Below are 23,942 nucleotides of genomic sequence, written 5' to 3'. Positions count from 1 at the left end.
CTTTATTTGTTTTTGTTTTTTTGTTTTGTTTTGTTTTTTGAGACAAGGTTTCTCTTTGTAGCCTTGGCTGTCTTGGACTTGTTTTGTAGACCAGGCTGCTCTATAACTGATAGTGATTCACCTGCCTCTACCTCCTGAGTGCTGGGATTACAGGCGTGCGCCACCATGCCCAGCTTCAGATTAGAACTCTAGATATTGTCTCAAGTCTAGCTGTCTTAGGTAGATTGTCTGTTGCTGTGATAAACTTTGTGACTAAAAGCAGCTCGAGAAGGAAAACATTTACCTCCACATCACCGTCCATCGTGGACATCAGAACAAGATCCTAGAGGCAGGAAACGAATGCAGAGGCCATGGAGGGATGCTGGTGACTGGGTTGTTTCTCATGGCTTGCTCAGCCTGCCTTCTTATACAACCCAGGACCATGTGCCCAGGAGTGGCCCTACCAGTAGTGAGCTGGGCCTCTCATCTCTGTCATTAATCAAGAAAATGCCTGACAGATTGGCCTATAGGCCAGTCTTAGGGAAGCCTTTTTTCCCAGTTGAGAGCCTTCCTAAATCACTCTAGCTTCATGAAAACCCAGCCAGGACAATAGCTCACCGCCAACCCTGGACATCTTGGGATTCATTCTGTTTCATATTATATAAAGCCATTTCCTTACAGTGAGTCTCTTTCCCCACTCTGTCCCTTGCCTTGCTGCTCTGTCCACTAAAAGTATCCACATAACCAGTCCAGCTGGTCAGTTATTGGGGGGCCGAGGGGGGTCGCAACCTGTGGTTAAAGCAATGGGCGAGAGAGACGCAGGGCTCAAGGAACCAGTAGCTTGTCAAGAGCTGTTTATTGAAGGTGAGGGCAGGCTTTTTAAAACCTGCTTTAGGGAGGGCGGGGGTAAGCGAGGAGAGTAATGGAAAAGTACAAAATCTTCTGGGGTTGAGCCCCGGGAACATCTGCAGGGAGAGGGGTTTTCCTAGGTGGGGCAAAGCAGGCTGTCTCTGTGGTTATCTCAGGATCGGAACCCTCTCTTCTCAGGGCTAAGCCGGATGCCTTGCATGCCTAGTGAGTGGCCAAGCAGGATGTTTGCTGCAGATGCTGAATGGGTGGGGGTCGGCCACAGGCCGTTTGGTCCCTGGCAGCTCTGCTCTCCATGTGAACGTGCACATTAGAGTTCAGACTCTCCCGAGAACTCCGGTTAGTATGAGCCACAGTGGCAGAGGCACACAACCCGTGAAGCATATACTACGGCCGACGCCATTTTGGCTTCAGCCTGTGATATAACTGCAGCCAGGCTCCATTCACTCACTGAGATGTGTGACAGGATAAGTTCCATAACCGCCCTCTCAGAGCCATTTCCCTAATTTTTAAAACAAACAGTGTACAACAGAGCACTGAAAACACATGGCATGTAGCAGACTCTTGAGACATACTAACATTCTAAACCCCAAACAGATAACAAAAATAAGCAGTAAAGTAGTAAGACAAATCGTATCAGAAAGCCGTTCTTTGTGTGAATAAGTTGGTGATGAATTCTGTATCTTTCCATGCCATCATCTCGAAATAAGAGCCACACTCCTCCCATTGCCTTCCTTCTCAGACTCGGGCCTATTGCTCTCTTCTCCTAAGAGTTTTCCTGCCGCTCACTTAATCCAGTGGTAGTAATGCCTTGAGTGAGTTAGGCTGCATGTTTAGCTCTCACAAGGAAAACTAAACACCTGCTGTTTCATGGTAACACTATGTAAGCACAAGTATTTCAGTGATTCCGGTGCAGGAGGTTGGCTTCTCGTACGTGGTTAAAAATGTGAGGCGGTATTAGTCAGCATGGGACAGCTATAAAATAGACTACCAAACAAAGTAAATATAAAGGCATGCTTTGTGGTCTGGGTGCTAACATGTGAAAAGAACGCCATGAAATAGAATCAGTAAATGGGGAAAAGCACCAGGCGTATTCTGTCTTGCCCATAGACGTGTGAGAAGTGCTGTGTGAAGAGAGAGAGAGAGCGGGAGAGAGGTTGTTGCCTGCTTGGTACGCATGGGATGAGTAGAGTTGTGATTTGGAGACATCTCCTGAAAACTATTTATAACTTAATTTTTGTGTGTGTGTGTGTGTCTTATGAGTGAGTTGCCTACTGAAAAGCATTAGATAAATGGAAGAACGAGGAAAAGTCTGAGGAAACACCCACATTAAGGTTCCTCTGAACACCCTGGGAACTTTATTATTATACTGTTTATTTATAGTTCCCAGGTGCAGCTCTTCTTCTGCTACCACCTTGGCCTGATTTGAGTAATTTAAAACCTGAATCTAGACAGAGGTACATGCAATGTCTTAATTATCATCTCAAATTTTGAGTAAGATGAGTTGCAATTTTAATCTAGGTGCTACCCAGCTGATCGGCAAGGCAGCCTGCGAATGTTCTCCTATCTACTTAAAAATGGTTAATATTGTAAATTAGTGCAAAATGTGTTTGTTATCACAGTGGGAAATGTAAAAACAAGAAACATCCCAGTTTTATTTATAGACATGAAAATTTTTAATGGGAATATTTTCAACTGTGGGCTAACATTAATTATCATGATTAATATGATTTGTTACATTGTTTGTAAAAATGTATATACATTTAGTTATTATTTCCTTTTGTTAAACATAATCCTGTTTATATTCACAAACATTTTCCATGTATATTTAGGATTCATGTATTATAATCAGGAATACTAAAACATGTGTTTTCTTCCAAACAGTCGAATGACTACCAAGGTATTGTGTCCATTCCTAGTATAAAAATGGCCCTTCCAGTCTGTCATTATATAGACCACTTATGAACATTCCATAAGCTGATAACCTTTCCAACAATATCCTAGTGAAATCTGGGGTGAGTGTCCAGTGACTGCTGTAGGAACCTGCTCTTGCTAGCAAAGATGGGAGACAGTGAACACTCTGGTGTTTGGAGCCATCTTAAGAGGAGACTGACTCAAAAGAGTCGGGCTGTGAAGAGGCAGAGAAGAGGACAGCAGGCAGAAACCTGAGATGGGCGAGAGCGCCCTATATTTCTAGTGAAGTGTTTTAACATAAATAGGGAGGCGAAGGGTGCATCTAGTTTGTAAAGTCCTTTTGGAATTTGCCTGTACTTGGAAGACATTAATTTGGTGTAGAGAGCAGATGGCCTAAACACTACCTGGGGATATCCATTCTCTTACCCATCACCCTTCCCATTAGCAACCTCCTTCATGCAAGTCGTAAGAAAAGTAACTTGGCTATAAACACAGAGGCCAATGTGACACAAAAAACCTGGGAAGCTGTTGGAATATCACCACACGTGTGTTAGAATTAGTGGTCTTCAAGTCAAGTGTGAGATGTGTGCGGTCATCATAATTGTATACAGTAGATACTTTGTTTTAGTTTTTAGTTCTTTCTGGTTTTTTTTTCCCCATCACTGGGGATTGAGTCTTGGGTTGAGTGTATGCTGGACAGGTGCTCTATCTTTATAGAGGGGGCTATATCCCCAATCCTGAAGCAGACCTTTGTTATTTCTAGTACGTAGATGAGTAAGCAAAGGCTGATTGAGATAAAGGTGGCCTCAGGGGTCACATGAAAAACAATAGTATAAATATCATTTGGGTAATAAATCAAAGTTTGTGAGTATTTTACATGGCCTCACTTTTGCTTTGACCCTCCATGTGTGGCAAACCTAATATTCCCATATTACAGATAAACACTGACTTGAGAGACTTGCCTTGACAGCCTTTTATCAAACAGTCACGGTAATGGGGCAGAGTAATAAACACAAGGTAGCTTAAAGTCTTTGACTTAAGGAGTTACTTGCTGCTGATTGAATAACAATAAATAATGTAACATAATTTCTAGAACTGAGAGGACTTAAAAAGTAGACCTAGAGGTGAAGCAGAACAGAGGAGCGGGAGAGACCCTGGGAAAGCAAGTTTAGCTGTAGGAAAGAGAAGACCTCATGAGGAAAGGACCACGGTAGAGACCATGTGATGAGAAGACATTCACTCAGTAAGCTGTAGGAAAAAGCACACTGAGTAACCGTAGGCACTGCCAAAGCCCTGTGATGGGAACACAGCTACCATGTTCAAAGTGTCGATGCCGCCCCCGACCAGCAGGAAAGACACCGATACCGGGAACTCTTCTTGCAGCAGTTTGTTTATTCAGGAACCTGGACTACTGGATAAGCTCCCACAGAACCTTTATAGTGAGCCTGGTCCTATCAGAGACTGCCACGTTGTCGCTCTTGGTTGGTGCGTTCGGATCACGCCACCTCACGCTATGCCTTCAGGCATGCGCATAAAGGGGCTCACTCAAGGGTGCATTGTGCATGCGCATAAGGGGCGCATTGCACCGGGGAAGCAGCAAGGGGCGCTGCTATCTGTGGCTCTCCACATCAAAGGGCAGAGAGAACCCTGTCACCAGCCCATGGTGGGAAGGGAGCAGGAGGTGAGGTGAGCAGGACCTAGGGCAAGGTCGCCCCTACAGCCACGAGAAGCAGCTTGGTTCTTGTCCTATAGGTGACAGGAAAGCATTGGAGAGTTTGTGTGGTGCGCATGTGAGGGTGAGGTGGACTATCAATGAGGAATGATGGATTTACTCTTCTAAAAGACTTGTTGGAAGGCTCTCCTTTCAGGGATCATGTCTGTAGTTTTTTAATACCTGTCTGGAGGATATGGAGGCTATGAACAAAGTTAAGGTTGATGTAGAAAGACTGGTTAGTGGACCAAGTACAGGACCTTGGTGTCTTTGAGTAGGATGCTAGTGACAGTGCAGATGGAGAGGTGTAATGTGTGTAGGGTGTGTGGGTGAAGAGGGGCATGCAGAACCCCTTGTGTTAGCAACATATTAGAGCACACTGTAATGCTATAGGAAATAGGCCAGACTTGTTCGGATCCCAGCCTTGCCATTTACTGATGTTCATTTGGTTGTGTAAATGTTGCTTTTGTGCTGCTGGGATCAAACACAGGCCTCATGCATTCAAGGCATGTGCTCTGCCCTGAGCTATACCCCCATCCCCTGAGAAGGTGTTTATAAAAGTCTAGACCCCAGCTTTCTCATCAGTAAATGAAAATCGCTCTAATAACATTCAATAAAGGCATTTAGATGAGCAAGGAATTTAGTACAACTTCCTAATTCTTTATATGTGCTAACAATGTTTTAAGTTATTATGGCTCATGGGGCTTGAAGAAGGAAATAAAGCACCAAGGTTTTTTCACTGACCAGAGGAAGAACTTATAATGTATGCTTCGTGTGAGTAAAGAATGCTTTAAGAATATGTGGAATTGACATTAGGAATTAATAAATATTGGTTGGTTGGTTTTCTGGGGTAAGTTTAAGGTTCCGGTTAGATGACCAGGATCATGACTGAAGGTGACAAGGTGGGATTCTATGAGCTTGATTTCTTCAGTCTCCAAAGCTGCCCCTTTTGTGGTCTTGTGAAGGCAGGAGCCTGGCCCTGTCAGACTGCCTGGCTCTGTGATCCAATTTTGATATTCACTTACTTCCTGTCCTTGGACGTAAGTTTGCTAAAGTTTCTTGGCCCTTATTCTGATCTTGAAGGTGGGGATAATAGTTTGTTAAGCATTTAAATGATTCTTGTACACAAAGTGGGATTGTAAGTGTTAGCTTACACTGAGACGCGGTGACCAATTAAATAGTTGCAATGAAAGAACCTGGCATGAGGGTGGGGTTAGTGGAGAGTCAAATTTTGGAACCTACTTTGGAAGGAACCTAGAGAAGAAAAGAAGGATGAGAAGAAAAGTGTTTGAGTCTCCTCAGCCGCTGTAACAGAACGCCGAACACTGGGCAGCTTTTACACGGCATATTCTCACAGGGCCAGAAGCCGCAGCCCTCGGGGTAGTACACCGGCCAAGTCGGTATCTGGTTGTGGGCCTGCATTTTGGTTAAAGCCCCACTCCAGGGTTAGAATTTCAGCAACTGAATGTGAGGGGTAAAGGCAGCAGACATCCATGGCGCTGTATTAAGGAAGATAGCAGTAATTGTTTGAGATATCTGAAATTCTTTAGGGAAGAACTAGCCATATATAAATATGCCAACGGCGGATCCAGGCTGACATAATTTTCTCTCATCAAAGAGGATCATCTGTCTCATGGTAGGTGTAAAATAGCTGCATACAGCTATAGCGATGGCGCTCTTCCGGTGAGTGTTTTCTGTGTCAGATATGTGAAGCACTTTTTTAGCTCCCAAAAGCCTAAGCAGTTCTCTGAGGTAAAGACAAATCCTCTGCAGAAGTGAAAAAAAAAAATGGAAACCACCCCAGTATCTGTTCAAGTTCCTTTAAGTAAGGTGTGGCCGGTCCATAGACTGTAATATACCTGCAGATCAGCTTCCTGTCAAGGTAGCTCTGCCTAATTAAGTACCACAAAGGATTATGTCACAGCCAGTGAACTCCGATCTCCTCAAGGAGGGATGGTTGTATTCAGCTGAAGGGTGGTCTAACATGGAGCCTTGTGGATTAATGAGTGCTTGGTCACATGAATACAGGATGAGAAAGGGAAAATGGAGGCACCACGGGGCTGGCAGGAGGACAGAGGGAGAGCGAGACGTTTGGGAGTTGAAAATACTACTTTGTTAGAGGAAAATATCACATAGAGAGTGCTAATTACCTTCTCTTCTGATAAGGAAGTTGTCAGAGTAAGTTTGCACTCTTTAGAAAATAACGAGAGTTTTTTAATGAGGAAAAAAATTGGTCTGACTTTGACAGTGAAAGGAATGTCGTTGTGGTGGGACTACCCTGTTGAATGCTTTCTGCATGCGCAGTGGACTGAGGGTGAGTGCTGGAGTGGCAGACCCCGCCCCACCTGGTACATGATTGTCAATTCCAACTCTGTGATGTGTTGGCTTTCAGTGCTGTTAGATTTCTTCAGTCAGCTAATGAGCCCTGACCAGGTGCCCATGTGCTTCGAGGTATAGTGGCTGTGTTAGCTCTGAACGCTGTGTAAAAGAAGGTCACCGCTGCCCATCGGGGTCCGTGACTGCTTCACTGTTGAGATGTCTGTATTGAAGTGTGTTTTGACCTGCTGTCTAATGAGAAACCCACAGGCATCTTTGTCCTAGAGACAAAAAAACTAGTAGGTCGCATCAGCTTAATGATGTTATTTGTTGCTAGGAATCTTGAGACTCTGAAAAATTAACTTTTCTCATTGTTTTGAGAAACAGACATTTGTAAGGTTTATAATGTTGTAATGTTGATTTTTTTTGAGTTGTTAAGACATATTTCTCTTATATAATTATGTAAATTATGACAGTCTACCTGTAGTGTCATTTTCATGAGGATTCTGGGAAATCATTTGATTTTATGATATTCTCTGCTAAAATGAGTATTCTAGTGTTTCTTGCTGTCCATTCCACATACTGTCTACAGAAACCTACTGATGGTAAATCAAATGTTTTACAGCATGCTATTGGGAATGCTGGATTTAGTACTGGGAAACAGTACTTCCAGAGCTCCCTAATACTGTTAATTTATATAGGCTTGAAATTGATCTCATATGTTAAGTATGTATATATAATATGTATTATAGTGACTCTTCTTACAAGAGTAACAAATACTCAATATTGTCTTTGATTATAACTGCTTTATCCAACAGCTAATATTTAATGAACATAATGCTAATTATTTGGCCAAATATGTAGGAAGTATATATTAGAAAAAAGGATATGTAGTATATATATATAAAAGATATATACTACATATCCTTTTTAGACATATATATCTTTTATATGTCATATATATATATGTGTGTGTGTGTGTGTGTGTGTGTGTGTGTGTGTGTATTTTTATCTATATTATACCAAAGGAAAATTGGCTAATAGCAAAGGGAATAATCTCATATATGGTTAAGATGTCAAATGAACAGTCTTAACTCAGTCATTTTTTTTATGGAGAGCACATAAATTGAGCCTTTTATTTTTAGTTCCTCATCTTCCTTTCAGAGTTAAATGATGGAAAATTACTCTCAGTCCCTGAACTACTCTTATGCATCATTCAAAAATGCCCTGACAAGCTAGCCTCTCTAGTCATGATAAGATTTATGACTTTCCTTCCCAGGTCTTCCGTTACCCTGTCTACACCATCAAATTGATTAGTAGGCAGTGGTGGGCGAGAGAAGAAAGGCAGTGCTTAGATCCAGCTGCTGTCCATCACGTTAATGAACTGCTTGCCGATAGTTAATATTGTCCTGGGTGCTCATTATAGCTGGCCATGACCAAACGGTTTTCAGTGGTTCTCCTTCCCCTTTCTGCCTTGCAGGGGCCGCTGGAAAATGACTTGGTGGTTCATGTAGCGCTCGTAGCGGAAAGCCAACGGTAGGAGAAGCAGACGGGTGGGGCATTGTTCTGTGGGAGAGGGAGGCGTGCTCGATTCATGTCTGTCAGATGGTGATAGGAGTAGCCCTCACCAGTTTCTAGGACATCATCAGTGTGACCCTAAGTGTCATAAGACATACTGTTCATGTTTAAACGTGGCTGTGAACTTGAGAAATTAGTGCCCACACATTACAGAGATTACAGACTGCCCCCCAAAAGCTCCCAATACTTTGGGGAAGAGGCCATCGAGGCCTTTGGTTTCCGTGGTGTACACGGCGTAGGGTGAATAGTACCAAATTTGCCGTGTGCTCCAAGTTAACATTGCCTGTTCCCTTTTCCCTCCTTCATCCACATTTCCTGAACTATAAATGCATCGTCTAAAAATAGCTCTCTCTTCCTCTCTCTCTCTCCACCTCATCTCTCTGTTCTCTGTTTAGCCTTCAAGTTTTCCTCAATACATATGGCATTCAAACTCAGACTCCTCAGCAGGTGGAACCTATCCAGATCTGGCCTCAGCAGGAGCTGGTAAAAGTAAGTGATTCTGTGTCTTCACCTTCTCCCTTGCAGAGGTGTTGGAGCTAAATTGTTGGACTTAATTCAAAGGCAAGATGCATAGCTAAATTTAAATCCTGAGAAAAGATCGCTATCTTAAAGTTGATAATTAAGTTGAGAAATCCACTTTATCAGATGTTAACTTAAAAACAAAATGAACAAAATCCTTCATCGAGTGTGCTTGTACATTATATTCATGGGTCTGTTGATTTCTTTTCCTGTTAAAATCAGTTGCTGTCCTTGGCTAAGCACTTTAAGTAACAAATAAGTCTCAATTTTAGTTGTCATGTGTAAAATTATCATTTATAGTTTTATTTTCCCTCACATTACCTTAAAGCTTCAGTTTTTAAAATAATATTTTGGTAATCACCACCCCCCTCATCTTTCCTTGCTTTACTTTTTGGAAGCTGAAATCATTCTTATATGTTTGGTTTGTTGAGTCTAAAGAAATTAAATAATAATGTCTGGCTTTGAGGCACTCACATGCCTATTTGGGATGAGATTAATAGTTGACTTTGAACTTTCAGGAACTCTAGTCTGAAGACGGATGCAAAGGTACCTCTGTTTGTGGGTGCTCATGCTTGTTGGCGATGGAATTGTCAACCCCACTAGTTACTTATAAGCTTCTTTTATTTGACAATTGGTTCCAAATTTCCAGAAAAAAGCTACCCACTGGCTTGATGGTAGTGTTTGTAATAATACTTCTCAAATAATCAAGATTAAGTTGCTATAAATGACAGTGGTCATGGCCTTGACTGTTACTAAAGAAGGAAAGCTGAGATAAGTGAGGTGTGGCCTGCTGAGGAAAATGCCGGGGCCCACGGTCCCTGGTCACTAAACTGGACTTGCCAATAAGACAGCACAAACAAAACCCTGGTTTCAGGGCACCAAAAGTGCTGGCACTGAGAGACCCATAGGCCTTTGGGCCAGTGAGATGGCTCTGTGAGTAAAAGCACTACCACCATGCCCATGACTTGAGGTAAAGCCCCTGAACCCACCTTGGGCAAAATTCCTAAAAGATTTCTTCTGACTTCGCACACAAACTATGGCATATGTGTAACCACATGATAAATAAAATAAGTGTAAATATGTTGGTTTCTTTTTTTTTTTTATGTACATCCCTTCTCTTCCCATCCATTCACCACACAGTAGAAAGTTAAAGTTTGAAAATATAAGGATTCCGAAAATAGGTATCCCTTGAATGAAATGTAATCACACCTAAGTGAAAGCATCCATAATGGCTGGAGTTCCGTGTGGTAGTATTGCGTTGTTTTGTTTTGTGATTTAAAAAAAAAAAAAAAAAAAAAAAAAAAAAAAGACCAGGAACTATAGAGTTGCAAAGAAGAAGGATGACACAAGATGGAAGACAAGGAAGCCGGAACCCAAAGCTTGACATAGTACCACCAGGCCCAGGCTGTTTGAGCTGAGATGCTTCATGGTCCCTCACTGAAAGTGATAGAGGCTAGACAGGAAGGTCAGTCCTTGATAAGCATGACCTTAAAGAAAACACAATCTCATTCTTCAAGTCTAATTAGTGGGAGCACATTTTTAGTGGTAGATAGATAGTATTCTAGCAGATGCCGTGCAATTCATATGTAAAAGGCCAGTCAGCATAGATAACAAATCACTCGAATGTGGCTTTTTATCTCTCCATCAGCAAACACTTGGCATATGCAAAGCACTGTGGGTCACTTAAATGACCTCTGAGTCTGGCGGTATGTAAGACATAAAAGACAAAAACCAGTACATTAATGTCCACTCTGATAGCAGTTATTTGTTCAAAGAGCCATGGGATCACAGAGGCTATAGAAAGCATTCTATACACAGTGTCTGAACCAAGCAGGACCTGACTTAACACTGTATTATTTTAGAGATGCTGCTAGCAAGTGATTTATACTTTGGTGGTGGGATATGGCCTAAGACAAATTTGTGACCAAGAGCCCAGCTTCTCTGTGCTGTGTCAAGATGGAAGAGTATTTGTTGATTGTGGCTACAACCTGTCTTCCAAACCAGCTTCTATGTGGGCTTCCTCCCCTAAGAACTGTTGTTTAAAACTGCCCATTGTAGGTCTGCTTTTAAAAGAAAAAAAAAGCCCTCTTGCTAATTTTAGTTTGACGCACATATTCTGATGACAGTCGCTGCTCCTTTTCTTCTCCATCCTATTTTGGTACACTAACCAGGATGTAAGCACAGCCAACTGGGAAAGGGCTGTTGCCTTGTGTGGTCAAAGATTATAATGTGACTGATGAGATCTGCATCATGGTGGTCTGAATACAGTACAAACAGTGTGACGCACGAGTGTAGATACCTGGAGGCAGCATTACCAGGCGCCACCTACTTAACTGTCATAGACCTCCCTCAGCAGAGTTGAGAAAACAAAGCAGAATCCTTTTACTGTAATGAGTAGCAGTCCTGTCTAACTAGCTCAGTTTTAACTTGTGCATGATTGGTCCATTTTGCTACTTACCCTGAAGAAATATAACGTAACTTACTTCTACTGTTATTTCAGAAAATGTAGAAGTATTTGTGTGAAAGTGTTGAATCTAGTGCTGGGTGCTACATTCTTGGTGCACCTGTGCAGTGGGTGCTGTCAAGTATTACTTCTGAGCAGTTGTTTACAGTCCCTAGTATCTTACAGCAGGCTATGGGAGGACACTCATGAGAGTTCATCCATTGAGCATTTCCTGAGTACCGGCCATGTGCCAGGCACTGTGCCAATCAGGGAATTCTCTCTCAAGAAAGCACAATTCAAAAGGAGAAGCAACAAAAGAGCTAAGTGATGTAAGAGAGAACTCGGTCACAACAGAGTATAAGAGTATTTTGTATAGGATGTTATTTGCAAACACTTCAAATGAAAATCATATTGTATAGAAAGAGTTTGATTATTCACATAGAAAAACATAGGGGTTTTTTGTTATCAAATACAGAAACAGATCTATTCTATGCAGAGTAAACATTTAAGTCCTTTACATTTCATTACACTTTATTTATTTTGCATTCCACAGCACGAGTGTGGTAGTCACAGAACAACTTGTAGCTGTCAGTTCTCTTCTTTTACCATGTGAGGCCCAGGAAATCAAACTCCAGCCCTTAATTAGGCTTAGAGGCAGGTGCCCTCACCTGGTGAGGCAATCCCATTTACGTATTTTAAAGTGACTTAAATATAAAATCAATTAGAATAAAACAATAGAGGAATGTATTTTTATAGCTCACTGAGACAGAAAGATCACAGTTAGGATACCAAAAAACACCAAAAAAGCAGTTTAGGAGATGACTGACAACTGTCACTAAACCAAGCATAAAAACCTGATAATAATCAAAGCTGGTTTGAAATTTTCTAGTCAGAAAATACATTAATATTGGAACACTACTCACTAAAATGATGTTTTACCCTACTGTGTAGACCTCAGATTTTCTAACACTGAAAACTGGATGAACATTTACTTCAAGGACAGAAAGAACAAATACTCAGCAGAGAAGAGCAAATGAAAAATAGAGAACATGCATTTAATTCACTGGAAAAGTTACCCAAAAATATTTGAGTGCAGGAGTGTGACAGTAAAGTGAGATATCATTTCAACATAAAGGACCTATATAATCATATATATATATTTCTATAGGGTGAAAGGCCAGGTGTTATGTTTCAAAAAGAAAATTCAGTCAAGCAAGTCTAAGAAATTATCTTGTGGATACATTGCATATTATCCAAAGACAGTACTTGATATAATATTTTAAGTAACAAAAGATTGGGAGCTAATTTCATCAAGGGTTGAAGGCTCCATAGGTAAAGGCTTCCTGGTTGGACATTTTTAGCTCCCAGCAGTTCCAGGGACCGCTGTTCTGCTGTGGCGCCTTCCTGCCCTTCAATGCTTCTCTCTTAACACCCTGTCTGGAACCTCCATAATAAACTTAATAATCAAAAGATTATTTATTATAGGAGTAACTGTGTACTCAATGAGCCATGTGCATTGTGGGTATATATTTAATCTGTGTCCCTTAAGACTCTTCTGATGCTTCTTCAGGCTTACACAGTAACTTACACACCCCTTTCAAAATATACCAGAATCAAACAATTGTTGCATAAGGTAGGAGAATAAAAAAGACCAACATTTTGGCTTAGAGTACTTTGAAATGCATGTAGTCAGAAAACAAATCAGTAAAAATGATTCCATTTTTGATAAAATATAGTTGAAAGTAGAAACCCAGTGGGAGATATATACATACATATCTCAAGGGAAGTATTTCTCTTTTGACTTGCTTTAGGAGTCAAAACCATGCAGGTTGTACACTTCCACCAATGTAAACAGTGTTACAGTTTAGAATGTGGTTAACTGAATCTAAAAATATTTGCTCTCAAAAACTCAGTAGTCACCAATCCAGCATTGTTTGGCTGGTTTGTTGGTCCTAGATGGGCCTACCTGTCATCTTTTCTCTAGAATTATCATTACAACCAAGGGACTTTTATCTTACAGGCTTATTTCCACCTGGGTATCAATGAAAAGTTAGGCCTCTCTGGGAGGCCAGACAGGCCCATCGGCTGCCTGGGCACATCAAAGGTGAGTCTGTGCTGTGCTTAATGGGGTGACTTTGGGTCGTAATTCTGCATGTGGCTGTCCCTTGTCACATTTCATTATGTGCTTGAGGCAGTTATCTGCATTACAATTTTCTGCACATAAATCTTACTTATTGTGTGTCGCGTTACTGAAGCTTTCTGGGAATAAATGAACATCTCCTTGCTATGGTACTGCCAAGCTTTGTAAAACATGTATAATAATATTTACTCAAGCACAGGGTTTTCAGCCTTATTAGAAATGCTGTACTCTAAACTTACTGTCAGACTGACTCGAGCAAAAATCTCTAAATTAGTATTTTATGGATTTTGGTAGTCTGTTACTTTCTTTGCCTATTCAGAAATGAGAATCGGCAGTCATTGTTGTTGAGACTTAGGACACTGCGCCTGCGTGTGTGGTATCGCTTTGCTCCGTTTCCTCCTGCAGATTTATCGCATCCTAGGAAAGACTGTGGTCTGCTACCCTATCATCTTTGACCTGAGTGACTTCTACATGTCTCAGGACGTCCTGCTGCTCATCGATGACATAAAGGTAGCTCTGAGCAGACATGACCTTGTCCACACTGATTTCTGTCTGATGTCGTTCAATGGGGAATTCCTGGGTGTCTGTGACAATGGTTTACACCTAGTAAAACACGAAAGTCAAGCAGTGCCTTTGCAGAGTTTGCCGTGCTAAAATAAAATTACACTCATTTAGAAATGGAAAAGATCACCTTTTAAAACTGTGCTTGTATTATACTAATACAAAATGATGCTAATTCTCCTTTTGAGCAGGAATTGAGTCAGCAGAATAGTTTTACTGTGAAGACTCTAGTAGATTTCAGCTAGCCCGTCATTGTAGGTTAGGATCTGCTGCACTCCATTCTGTGTGTAGAGAAGAGAGGCTTGGAGCAGTGTTCACAACGCCTGTTCAGCTCTTGGCGCCACTGTATACCAGCTGTATATTCTCAGGCAAGCGACTTAGCTCCTGAAAGACCGGGTAATAGAAGGGCCGCTCTGAGGTATCGATGAATAATGTGTGTAAAGCAGTCAGAAAGAGCCGGGCACACAGTGGAGAGTTACGTGGCAGTGATGAGAACACGTGCGTTACATACGTATTTAATCAAAGCGCTCCCCACACACAGCTGACGGGCTCCACAGGTCCCTTCACTTGCTTCTGCCTCTTGGTACTAACCCATAGTGAAAGGAAGTGACCGTCTTCTGAATGATAGCGCGGGGAAGTAGCTGTTCCTCTATTCACTCGGGAGCTGTGCTTTATTAGGGAGAGAAAGAAACATGAACGGAAGGGACAGAGCTAAGCATGGATAAGGAAGGGCCTCAAAGCAGAGCAACTCATCCAGGGTTTGATTATAAACTGTTCTGAGTGGTCTGGGCTCACTGCCTCTCAGTTACGGATCCCAGTAATCTCAGACACTGTTCCATGACATCCCCCCTCAATCTGATTTCTTCCATAGAACGCACTACAGTTCATTAAGCAATATTGGAAAATGCATGGGCGCCCACTCTTCCTTGTTCTCATCCGGGAAGACAACATAAGGTAGGGTGGTGGGCAGCAAGCGGTGGGACTGAGGAAGCGGCTCAGCAGGTAAGAGCCGGCTCAGCTCTTGCAGGGGACCTGAGTTCAGCTCCCAGCACTCAAGCCAGGTGGCTCACAACAGCCTGTGCCTCCTGCTCCAGGGGCCTCATGCTATCACCTGGCTTCTATGGGTACTACGTTCCCATGCACACATAGTGTCACACACACACACACACACACACACACACACACACACACACACACTTTCACAATTAAAAATAAAACATCTTTTTTTTTTTTTTAAAGAACATAAGCTGCGCTTGTCTATGGCCATTGACACAGAAAGTTTGAAAGTAGAGCCTCCTGGTATTCTTGTATTCTTCTTAGCAAGTTGCAAGATCTTTCACATATATAGCAGCAAGTATTTGTTAATTTCCCGTCCTATTATTAATACGTTCTTCTTGTTTATCTGCTTTTTTTTCTAGAGGTAGCAGGTTCAGCCCCATCTTAGACATGCTGGCAGCCTTTAAGAAGGGAATAATTGGAGGAGTCAAAGTTCATGTGGACCGCCTGCAGGTAGCCGTCTACACTTCCACATGCCTCGGGTTCAGCACAGTCAGTCGGCTACGGTTCTCAGTGTGCATTGCTAATTCCATCCTGCGCTCTCCTTCCTACTCCCGTTGTCCACATCTTGGTTCGTCCAGTTGTGCCACCGTCAGGTGCTTGAACAGTGGCTGTTTCCTAAGCAGAATTTGAGACTTTGGTATCTTAACTTCATGGTGGCGTTTGAGGAAACAAGTCCGGAAGTAAACTAACGATGTGCTTGTAATTTTGGGCTTTTACAGGCATTTTGGTTGTCTCCTGGTCACATGCTGTTTTCCTTACTGAACTATAACATCCAATCAGGAGAAATCTTTGCTACACTCAAGCATCACAGCATTGCCCACACAGTTCCTACATGGCAGGACCACTGGTCCCCAGCGAGAGCACTGGTGCCTCTCTTTTATACACCCTCTAACAGAAAAATCAAGTGTTTAACTAGTTCAATATCCTCTAAGACCAAGTGATGTGTTAAAATTGATAGTATTTGGCATTAGCCAATTAACTTAAGCTAAACATTGACTTCATGAACAGAAATAGCCAATAAGGGTGAGTAGGCTATTAAATGTAAAATGTTAAATAAGTTACTTGTGTGTTTTCAGTATTAGTCATCAATGTTAAGAATTTAGTAATTTTTTACTCTTTTCTCATACCCTACTTGATAATCACTTACTAAGCCATGTTGTCTTTACCGTCAAAGTGTATCCACGCTCTAATTCGCCTCCCTAGCATTGACACCATAATGCAGGCTACCAGCATCCCTCACTAGATTTTTCTGTCATCTCACGAATCCTACTATAAACAGTTTGCCATGTCATACTCGCTTGTCGCTGCCAGTCACGCTGCTTTTAAACCTCTGGTGACTTCTTTTCTCACACACAAAAGTGGAAACTAGAGTCCCAAAGATGGTCGTGTGGTCTGTAGGTTCTGCACCTGCCTCCTGGACCCAGCTTTCTACCACCTCCCCATCCTCCCTCCCTCCTTCCCTCCCCACCCCACCCCCCAGCCACTTCTAAAATCCACTATGTGCATGCCTACCCTGGGACCTTTGACCTTGATGGTCCTCCTTCAACCTGCGTGCTGACTGCAGTCCTCCTTCCGGTGCCTGCTTTTCTTGTCATCTTGCTGGAGGGGTTTTCTCTGGTCACACATCGTCCTGTTCCTCGGCCCTGGCACACCTTCCCCTTATTGTTCTTATTTCTACTTAGCATTTTTTTTTTTTTACTTTACACTTACCATCACGTGATGTGGATTAAAGTTTATATTCTCCATCTCATATACGTACTCATAAGATCAACCTCAAGGGACCAAAAATTTCATGTATTTTTTATATGAATCCTTAGCACCTAATGCCTGCATATAGCAAATGATCAATAAATACTTATCTAAGAAATTACGTTGCCAAAGAACAAGTTGTGTAACTATGAGCGTGTCTGTTAGAGGCACCATTTAACAAATCCAGACAAAGATCCTGCCCTCAGAAAGTGCATAGTCTAGGCGCAGTCTGCTGCTAATAGTTGGGCGACACTGAAATGTGCACAGGGCTTGCACATTCAGCTTTCTCATCCATGCCCTGCAAGGAGGATTGTTGCACCCACCTTTGTGTGTCCCTCCTGCAGCTGGGAGAGTGTATTTGTGGCTGTCCTCCTTGTATCGTTTCTATTCGAGAAATGGTGGATTCATTTGCCACCAAAAGCAATATCTCCTATCCGCAGCTTTTTTATATTTGAAACAAACTGGGAGAAAATGCTATGTGCAAGGTCATCTCAATACGAATAGCTAATATAAAAATAGTAACTTCCAGCTTGTTTTCCGATGGTTCTCTAGATACTTAGAAGTGATGGGCGATGCTTAAAAACCATAGTATTTTATCCCCCACCCGTACCACTCACCATGAGCCTCTGGCATGCAAAAGAATGTGTTTGAGTGTAGACCCCTTTAGTTTGCTGAACTCTTACGACTGAGAAACCGTGGAAGATAGAGTGACTAACTATGGGCTGCCACGCGCCAGGTACGGGGAAGCAGCGGCTTACGTTATCATTGCCTTCATGGTCTTGTAAGAGAGTTGGCTGTCACCTCACTGGCTGGTCCTGGAAGATGTTATAGTATCAGGATTCAAGGCGTAATTTTCTGTTGCCTTTCCCCAAAACAATTTAGTACTTCATTTTCCAACAGTTTAATAAATGTTGCAATATTTTAGTACCTACTTTAAAATAAAGACACAGGAAGGGGAATAGGGCAGAAGAGGGAGGGAGTGTGGGAATGGGAAGATACAAGTGAGGGGATAACATTCGGGATATAATCTGAATAAATTAGAATAAATTAAAATGTAAAAAGAAAAATTAAAATAAAGACAGGTAGATGGAGGTTTAAACAATCAGTGGAGACTCTGCACTCAATCCCTAGCACTAAAATAAATAAATAAATAAATAAATAAATACCTATGATTCAAAGAAACCGAGAGACCATTCCATGGTGGCTTTCCTATTTATAATATGACTCATGAATTTGCTGCTTGATATATACAGTCTCTTTATAAATTTTTGAATTCTGTTTTACTTTGTTACATGTAGAGATGTCTGATTTTAGAATTCTCATTTAGGAAATTACTTAAGTTATATTTAAGTAAACTTCAGCATTACTTATAAAACAGTGTGGCTTGACAGACTAAACATTTTGAATCATTGCGTTGCAGACATTGATATCTGGGGCTGTGGTAGAACAGCTTGACTTTCTACGAATTAGTGACACAGAAACGTAAGTCTCCTTGAGTTCCTCAGCATTTGCATTTCTTATGGTTCTGTTAGGAAAGCAGGAACGCTGACATGTCTCCTTCTGATTGCCAGGCTTCCAGAATTTAAGAGCTTTGAAGAACTGGAGGTTCCCAAGCATTCAAAAGTGAAACGACAGAGCAGCACCGCAGATGCGCCTGAGCTGCGACAGCAGCCGGACATCACCATTGCCCAGTGGAAGGACAAGGCCACCCACGAAATCCTTCAGAAGCTGAATGTGAGCAAGATAGAGTCCCCCGGGCCTGGGGGGTGGGGACAGTGGGGGGCTGCCAGAGCAGGACCTCAGCCAGGCCATGTGTCTCTGTGTCCTCTGCGAGAGATGGGTGGCTGTCTGGGGCCAGGGCAGGCAGTGAGAAGGTGTCCCCTTGGCCCCTGTCAGGGTGTGTGTGTGAAAGAGTGCAGATGGGGGAGACGCGCAGACTGGAGCTCATGTGGACAGTCAGACGCTGAGTCAGTGATGACTGCCTTCCGGGTCACTCAGCACTCTTCTCTCCCTGCTCTGTCCACAGCTCTCCTGTCCTGGAGTTTAGTTCCAGTGACTGCTCCATCTCTCCTGTCACTGAGGAGCATGACCCTCTACTGTGCCCGCATGAGTCTTTCAGCAATTTAGTACTCTGTCCTGAGATTTTTCACATTTATAAAAAGAAAGGAAGCCTTACTGGTAGAGCTGTAAACCCTGGGTCATGATTGGCTAGATTTGAATATGTCAACTAGACTCTTTCCTTCCCGTCATGGCTAGCTTCTTATTAATCCATTTAAGCAGGAATGCCACGCAGTAGTCACAAAGCACATACCCAGTGTCCTGAAGTGTAAATATTCTCTATGTGTCCCTGTCACATGTGTCTTATCTACACTGACAGTAGCGTGGCCTGACGTTTATAAATAGGGAAAATCAAGAAGAGAGTGACTTGGCCACATCCCAGGTAGTGATGCGTTAGTGCTTGTACACACTATAGAGTCCGCCATCAATCTTCGTGCTTACTGGAACACTTGATGGTTAAATCCTGCTATATTGAAAAGCCAGCTTGGGTGCCCTCTGCCTTCAAGGCGTCTCAGACCAATAGGTCTGGGATGTCATCTTGTATTTACAGGCTCAATGGCATCTTATTTTTCTTCAGCTCCACGTCAGATTATTCCCTCTCTGCGTTGGGTGCTTTTTGTGATTAGCTAAGTCCTGTGCTTACTGACACTCACTGCGTCCCAGTTCCTTACGCCTGTTGATGCTTTCAGGACTGCAGTTGTCTGGCTGGTCAAACCATCCTGCTGGGTATACTGCTCAAAAGAGAGGGCCCTAACTTCATCACAATGGAAGGTAAGAGGGGTTGAGCTGGGCGGGACGCACCTGTAACAGGACCTCTGTAATCTGAATCAGACATGCGTGGACATGCCCACTGTTCTAAGCTGCTTCCGTTAGGCCCCACCCACCGTCCGTCGTATGGAAAGCATCTCTCCCCTCTAGAGCAGTAGCCTTGGAGGTGACTTCTCTGCTTGGCTCTTCCCTCAGCCGGGTTCGGCCTGTGTCTGAACTTCTCCTCACTGCATAGTTGCTTATGGACATTTCTGTTTCCTGGTTTCTTTCCTGTGATTTTTTCAAGAATAGCACTGAATATTACATTTAGGGAAACCGACTTCTTCATGGTGTGTAGCAGCCATTGAAACAGAATGTGGCACTTAATAGAATTTTGCTCTGAAAGTGATCAATACAAATAAGTCATTTCTAATTGCGCCCTAAGAAGAGACCCAGTTGTTCTTGAAATCCACACTTGTATGTGAGGGACCCTTAAGTTCTCCGTCATGAGCTGCTTCTGCCTTTTTATAGTGCAGAGTGACTTCGGATATATGGAAATACATTATTTCCAGTCACCAGATATTTTAGCTTAGTGCAGAACCCTGTCCAGCAGTGCTTGCTGACTCGGCTAAAGTGAAAGTGGCTCACCGCAAGCATGCAGTAGGACTACACTTCTGTAGCGCACTAAGCCTGCTCAGGCAAAGCCTCCGTAGTGTCTGCCTTATTGTAGCAGCTACAGTTCTTCGGTATTATGAAGCAAATTTCAAACACAATTCTTCAATTTTTTTAGCCTTAATACTAAGTATTAACAGAATCTTAATTGTATTAAGGACAGCCATTGATGTTTAATCTGTTGTTAAACAAAACAAAAAAAGTAAAAAATTTTAAGTTAAAATTAAAGAATTCAACATGTTACTAGAAACCGAGGATTTTGTTGTTGTTGTTGTTTTGGTTTGGGTTGAGTTGGGTTGAATTGGGTTTTTTGTTTTGTTTTCCTTTGAAACAAGGTTTCTCTGTGTAGCCTTGGCTGTCTTGGACTCACTTTGTAGACCAGGCTGGCCTCAAACTTACAGCAGTCTACCTGCCTCTGCCTCCTTGAGTGCTGGGATTACAGGTGTGTGCCACCCTTTGCCCAGCTAGAAACGTAGAATTTTAAATAATTATTTTAACAATGTTTAAGCTTTTAATTATTAAAATACTATACAATAAAAACATGGAGCCATGTTGAGTTTTTTTATTTATTTGTGGTTATTTATTGCTGGGAAATATTTTCAAAGCATTTATTAGTGACAAAACCAGTCAAGAGTGCAGATCATGTGTGAGTCCTGGCCATAGTGTGAGTCCCTGGAGTGTGTTGACCGGAGCATTTGTTGGAATGACGTAGCCCCACACACCTATCTGAGTCTTAGTAAACTTCCATTAAGAAAGTGCACTTTTAGCCGGGTGTGGTGGCACATGCCTGTAATCCCAGCACTTGGGAGGCAGAGGCAGGTGGATCACTGTGAGTTCAAGGCCAGCTGGTCTACAAAGCGAGTCCAGGACAGCCAAGACTACACAGAAACAAAACAAAACAAAAAAACAAACACAGAAAGAAAGAAAGAAAGAAAGAAAGAAAGAAAGAAAGAAAGAAAGGAAGGAAGGAAGGAAGGAAGGAAGAAATGCACTTTTACTCAGTTGACTACTATTTTACTGTCTTCTGTTTTCTGCGGAAAGACAAGGTAATGCTTGTAACTGATTAAAAGTCTAGATTACATATTATTAGTTAAGAAAACAAAAGAATTTTGAAAACTGTGCCAAATCATAAAGGTGCTAGGAACACCAGCTTCTTATCTGGGTTACATATTTAAAGCATTCAGTTTAAAACAAGAGATCTTTTGTTTTGTTTTTAATTTATTTAAGGGAAAATAAATGGTATGCATTTAAGCTAAAGCTTTCTTCAGTGAAGACTTTTCTCATCCCATGCCTAGGTGCCGTGTCTGATCACATAGAGAGAGTCTATAGAAGAGCTGGCAGCAAGAAGCTCTGGTTTGTATTAGTCTCCTTCTTCTGCCGTAGTTGTTGGATTGTTCTAGTCGGTAGCTTAAAGATAACAACTGAGTCCTACAGGTGTTAGTCATCCTGACCTTGGCTAGGAACACTGAAGTTAAGGCACCCTGACTTCATACTTTTGAAGGGTGTTCCTACGTCACAGGACACAAAGCAAAACCCCTGGGACTACACACCTCCCAGGGATTGGGCCTAGAGAGCCCTCACTGGCACGAGAGGACCATGGTTCTGTGGCCTGTATGGCCCCAGGGAGGTGCTTTTAATTTCATCCTACATTAAGAACGTATGGGCTGGAGAGTTGGCTCAGAGGTTAAGAGCACTGACTGTTCTTCCAGAGGTCCTGAGTTCAATTCCCAGCAACCACATGGTGGCTTATAACCATCTATTATGTAATCTGATGCCCTCTTCTGGCCTGCACTGGTATAAGCAGGCAGAGCACTGTATATATAATAAATAAATAAATCTTAGGAAAAAAAGAAAAAGAAAGAAAGAAAAGAAAGTCTGTTGTATTGTTTTAGAAGGCCCTAAGAGACCATTTAATCATAAGCAAAAGTAATGAAAGGTAATTATCTCATCACTTGAGTTCAAAGAGCCCTAAGTAAAGGTGTCTAAATTCACAGCAAGGAGAGTTACCTGCATATGCAGCTCTGCAGTGTGATGCAGTTAAGTCTCAAGCAGTTGCTTATGAAACTCCCTTAATTTCGGCAAACCTCATGTTTCTATTCTCTGAAATAAGGGACTGGACAGAATTCTAAGTAGTGCTTCATCTCTACTTTATGGTGAATACTTTTTTCTGCCTGAAGAAATATAAGCGTACAGTTTAGATGGCAGATGTCCACTGTAAGTTCCCAGCACAGTAAGATGTGCAGTCACTAGCTGTTCTTACAGATAGCGTATTCCCTGTATCTACAGTGCCGTCTGAGCTGCGCAGAAGCGATCCTTGCTTCTGCATTAGCCCCATGTCTTCGCTGAGAACACTAAGTAGCGAACATTTAGAAATGCTGACTGTGATATTTAAACAGAGTCCTGGAAGCTTTATTTATTCTATTCTCCCTTTTATGGCTTTCCACTGCCCCCAGGCTGGCTGTGCGGTACGGGGCTGCATTTACCCAGAAATTTTCCTCCTCTATAGCCCCGCACATTACCACCTTTCTGGTACATGGGAAACAGGTAACATGCACAGAATTTGGGGAACTCGAGTTGCTTGATACGTGTGGGTTTATCTGCATTCCGAGGGCTATTGCGTCTTTTGGTGTTCAAGTATTTGATAAAGAGTCTCTTTAGAAGTGGGAAGTGTTTGTTTCACTAACTTGGTCAGCTATTGGCTTGATTTTTCTACTAGTCCTTTCATGTTGTAATTAAGAAATACAAATGCTTGTTATAGGCCAATTTCTGTGGATATCCTGAAATTTTAAAAAAAAATGGTACTTTCAAAACTACATTTTGATTTTACTTTCTCTAAATGTTCACATAATTTTTTACTTTTGAGGGGAAATGTCTTCTATATTGCATGTGGTGTAATTTGGGGGGGTGTAAATCTGTTCTCTCTACATTCTAAGACTTTTTCAGGAATGTAAAAATAAAAGTGTGAATTCCTTCCCCCAACATTCTGTCTGTATCAAGCAAGAGAGTGAGAGTAATTCCTTTCTGAAATTCAGTACTGAGTCCCCTAACCCAGGCATCTGATTGTCCAGGCACCAAAAGAAACACAGCTCAAGGCTAGAGAGAGATGGCCCAGCAGGCGGAGCACACACTGCCTTCCCGAGGACCCAGGTTTTATTCCCCACATCTAGCAGCTAACAACTGCTCCAGTCTCTGCATGCACCTGTCCTCATATGCACACGCCTGCGCACAGCTACACACATACACACAGAGTTTAGAAAGAATACTGTAGAAAGAAACGTAGTATAAATTGGTATGGGGTCAGTCCCATGGTGCTTTTATGCATCCACTGATATGAAGCACAATTCCCTCTTCCTTCCTCCCTTTCCTACCCCAATTTAAAGAATAGTTAGGGCCTCTTGTTCCTCTCTTTCCCCCTTAACCCCCCCCCACTTTTTTTTTTGAAACTGACCTTGGCACCAGTGATGCCTTTGACACAGCTTGGTGGCTGTGGTGGGGGCAGGGCGTGACCCTCCCTAATTCCAGAAGGTCCTTCCAAGGTTCAGGTCTAACAGCAGCTTACTACTTCTCTATTGTGTGAGGACCCAGCTGTATACATTTTAAGGTCTCCCTCCCCCCACCACAAAAGGTGC

At 42.3% G+C, this 23,942-nt stretch overlaps 1 protein-coding gene across 4 annotated transcripts in view; it reads left to right on the top strand.

The window, feature by feature from the left end:
- Positions 1-23,942, top strand: part of PHKB (phosphorylase kinase regulatory subunit beta) — a 192,936-nt gene that overhangs the window by 132,314 nt on the left and 36,680 nt on the right. For 3 of the 4 annotated variants that reach the window (XM_084755999.1, XM_084756001.1, XM_084756002.1), the window contains 10 exons: positions 8,268-8,323; positions 8,761-8,854; positions 13,348-13,431; positions 13,873-13,977; positions 14,900-14,982; positions 15,447-15,537; positions 18,257-18,318; positions 18,408-18,570; positions 19,584-19,665; positions 21,609-21,666. In XM_084755999.1, the coding sequence (XP_084612125.1) occupies positions 8,268-8,323; positions 8,761-8,854; positions 13,348-13,431; positions 13,873-13,977; positions 14,900-14,982; positions 15,447-15,537; positions 18,257-18,318; positions 18,408-18,570; positions 19,584-19,665; positions 21,609-21,666 (878 nt within the window). Of the gene's footprint in view, positions 1-8,267; positions 8,324-8,760; positions 8,855-13,347; positions 13,432-13,872; positions 13,978-14,899; positions 14,983-15,446; positions 15,538-18,256; positions 18,319-18,407; positions 18,571-19,583; positions 19,666-21,608; positions 21,667-22,766; positions 22,858-23,942 lie in introns of all 4 variants that reach the window. The other variant, XM_084756000.1, reaches the window with a different exon arrangement.

Source organism: Acomys minous (assembly GCF_964271855.1).
Source record: "Acomys minous genome assembly, chromosome: 14".
In the NCBI taxonomy this organism is placed as follows: domain Eukaryota; kingdom Metazoa; phylum Chordata; class Mammalia; order Rodentia; family Muridae; genus Acomys; species Acomys minous.
Note: the sequence above shows the minus strand (reverse complement) of the source record. Positions and strands in the feature narration are given on the sequence as shown.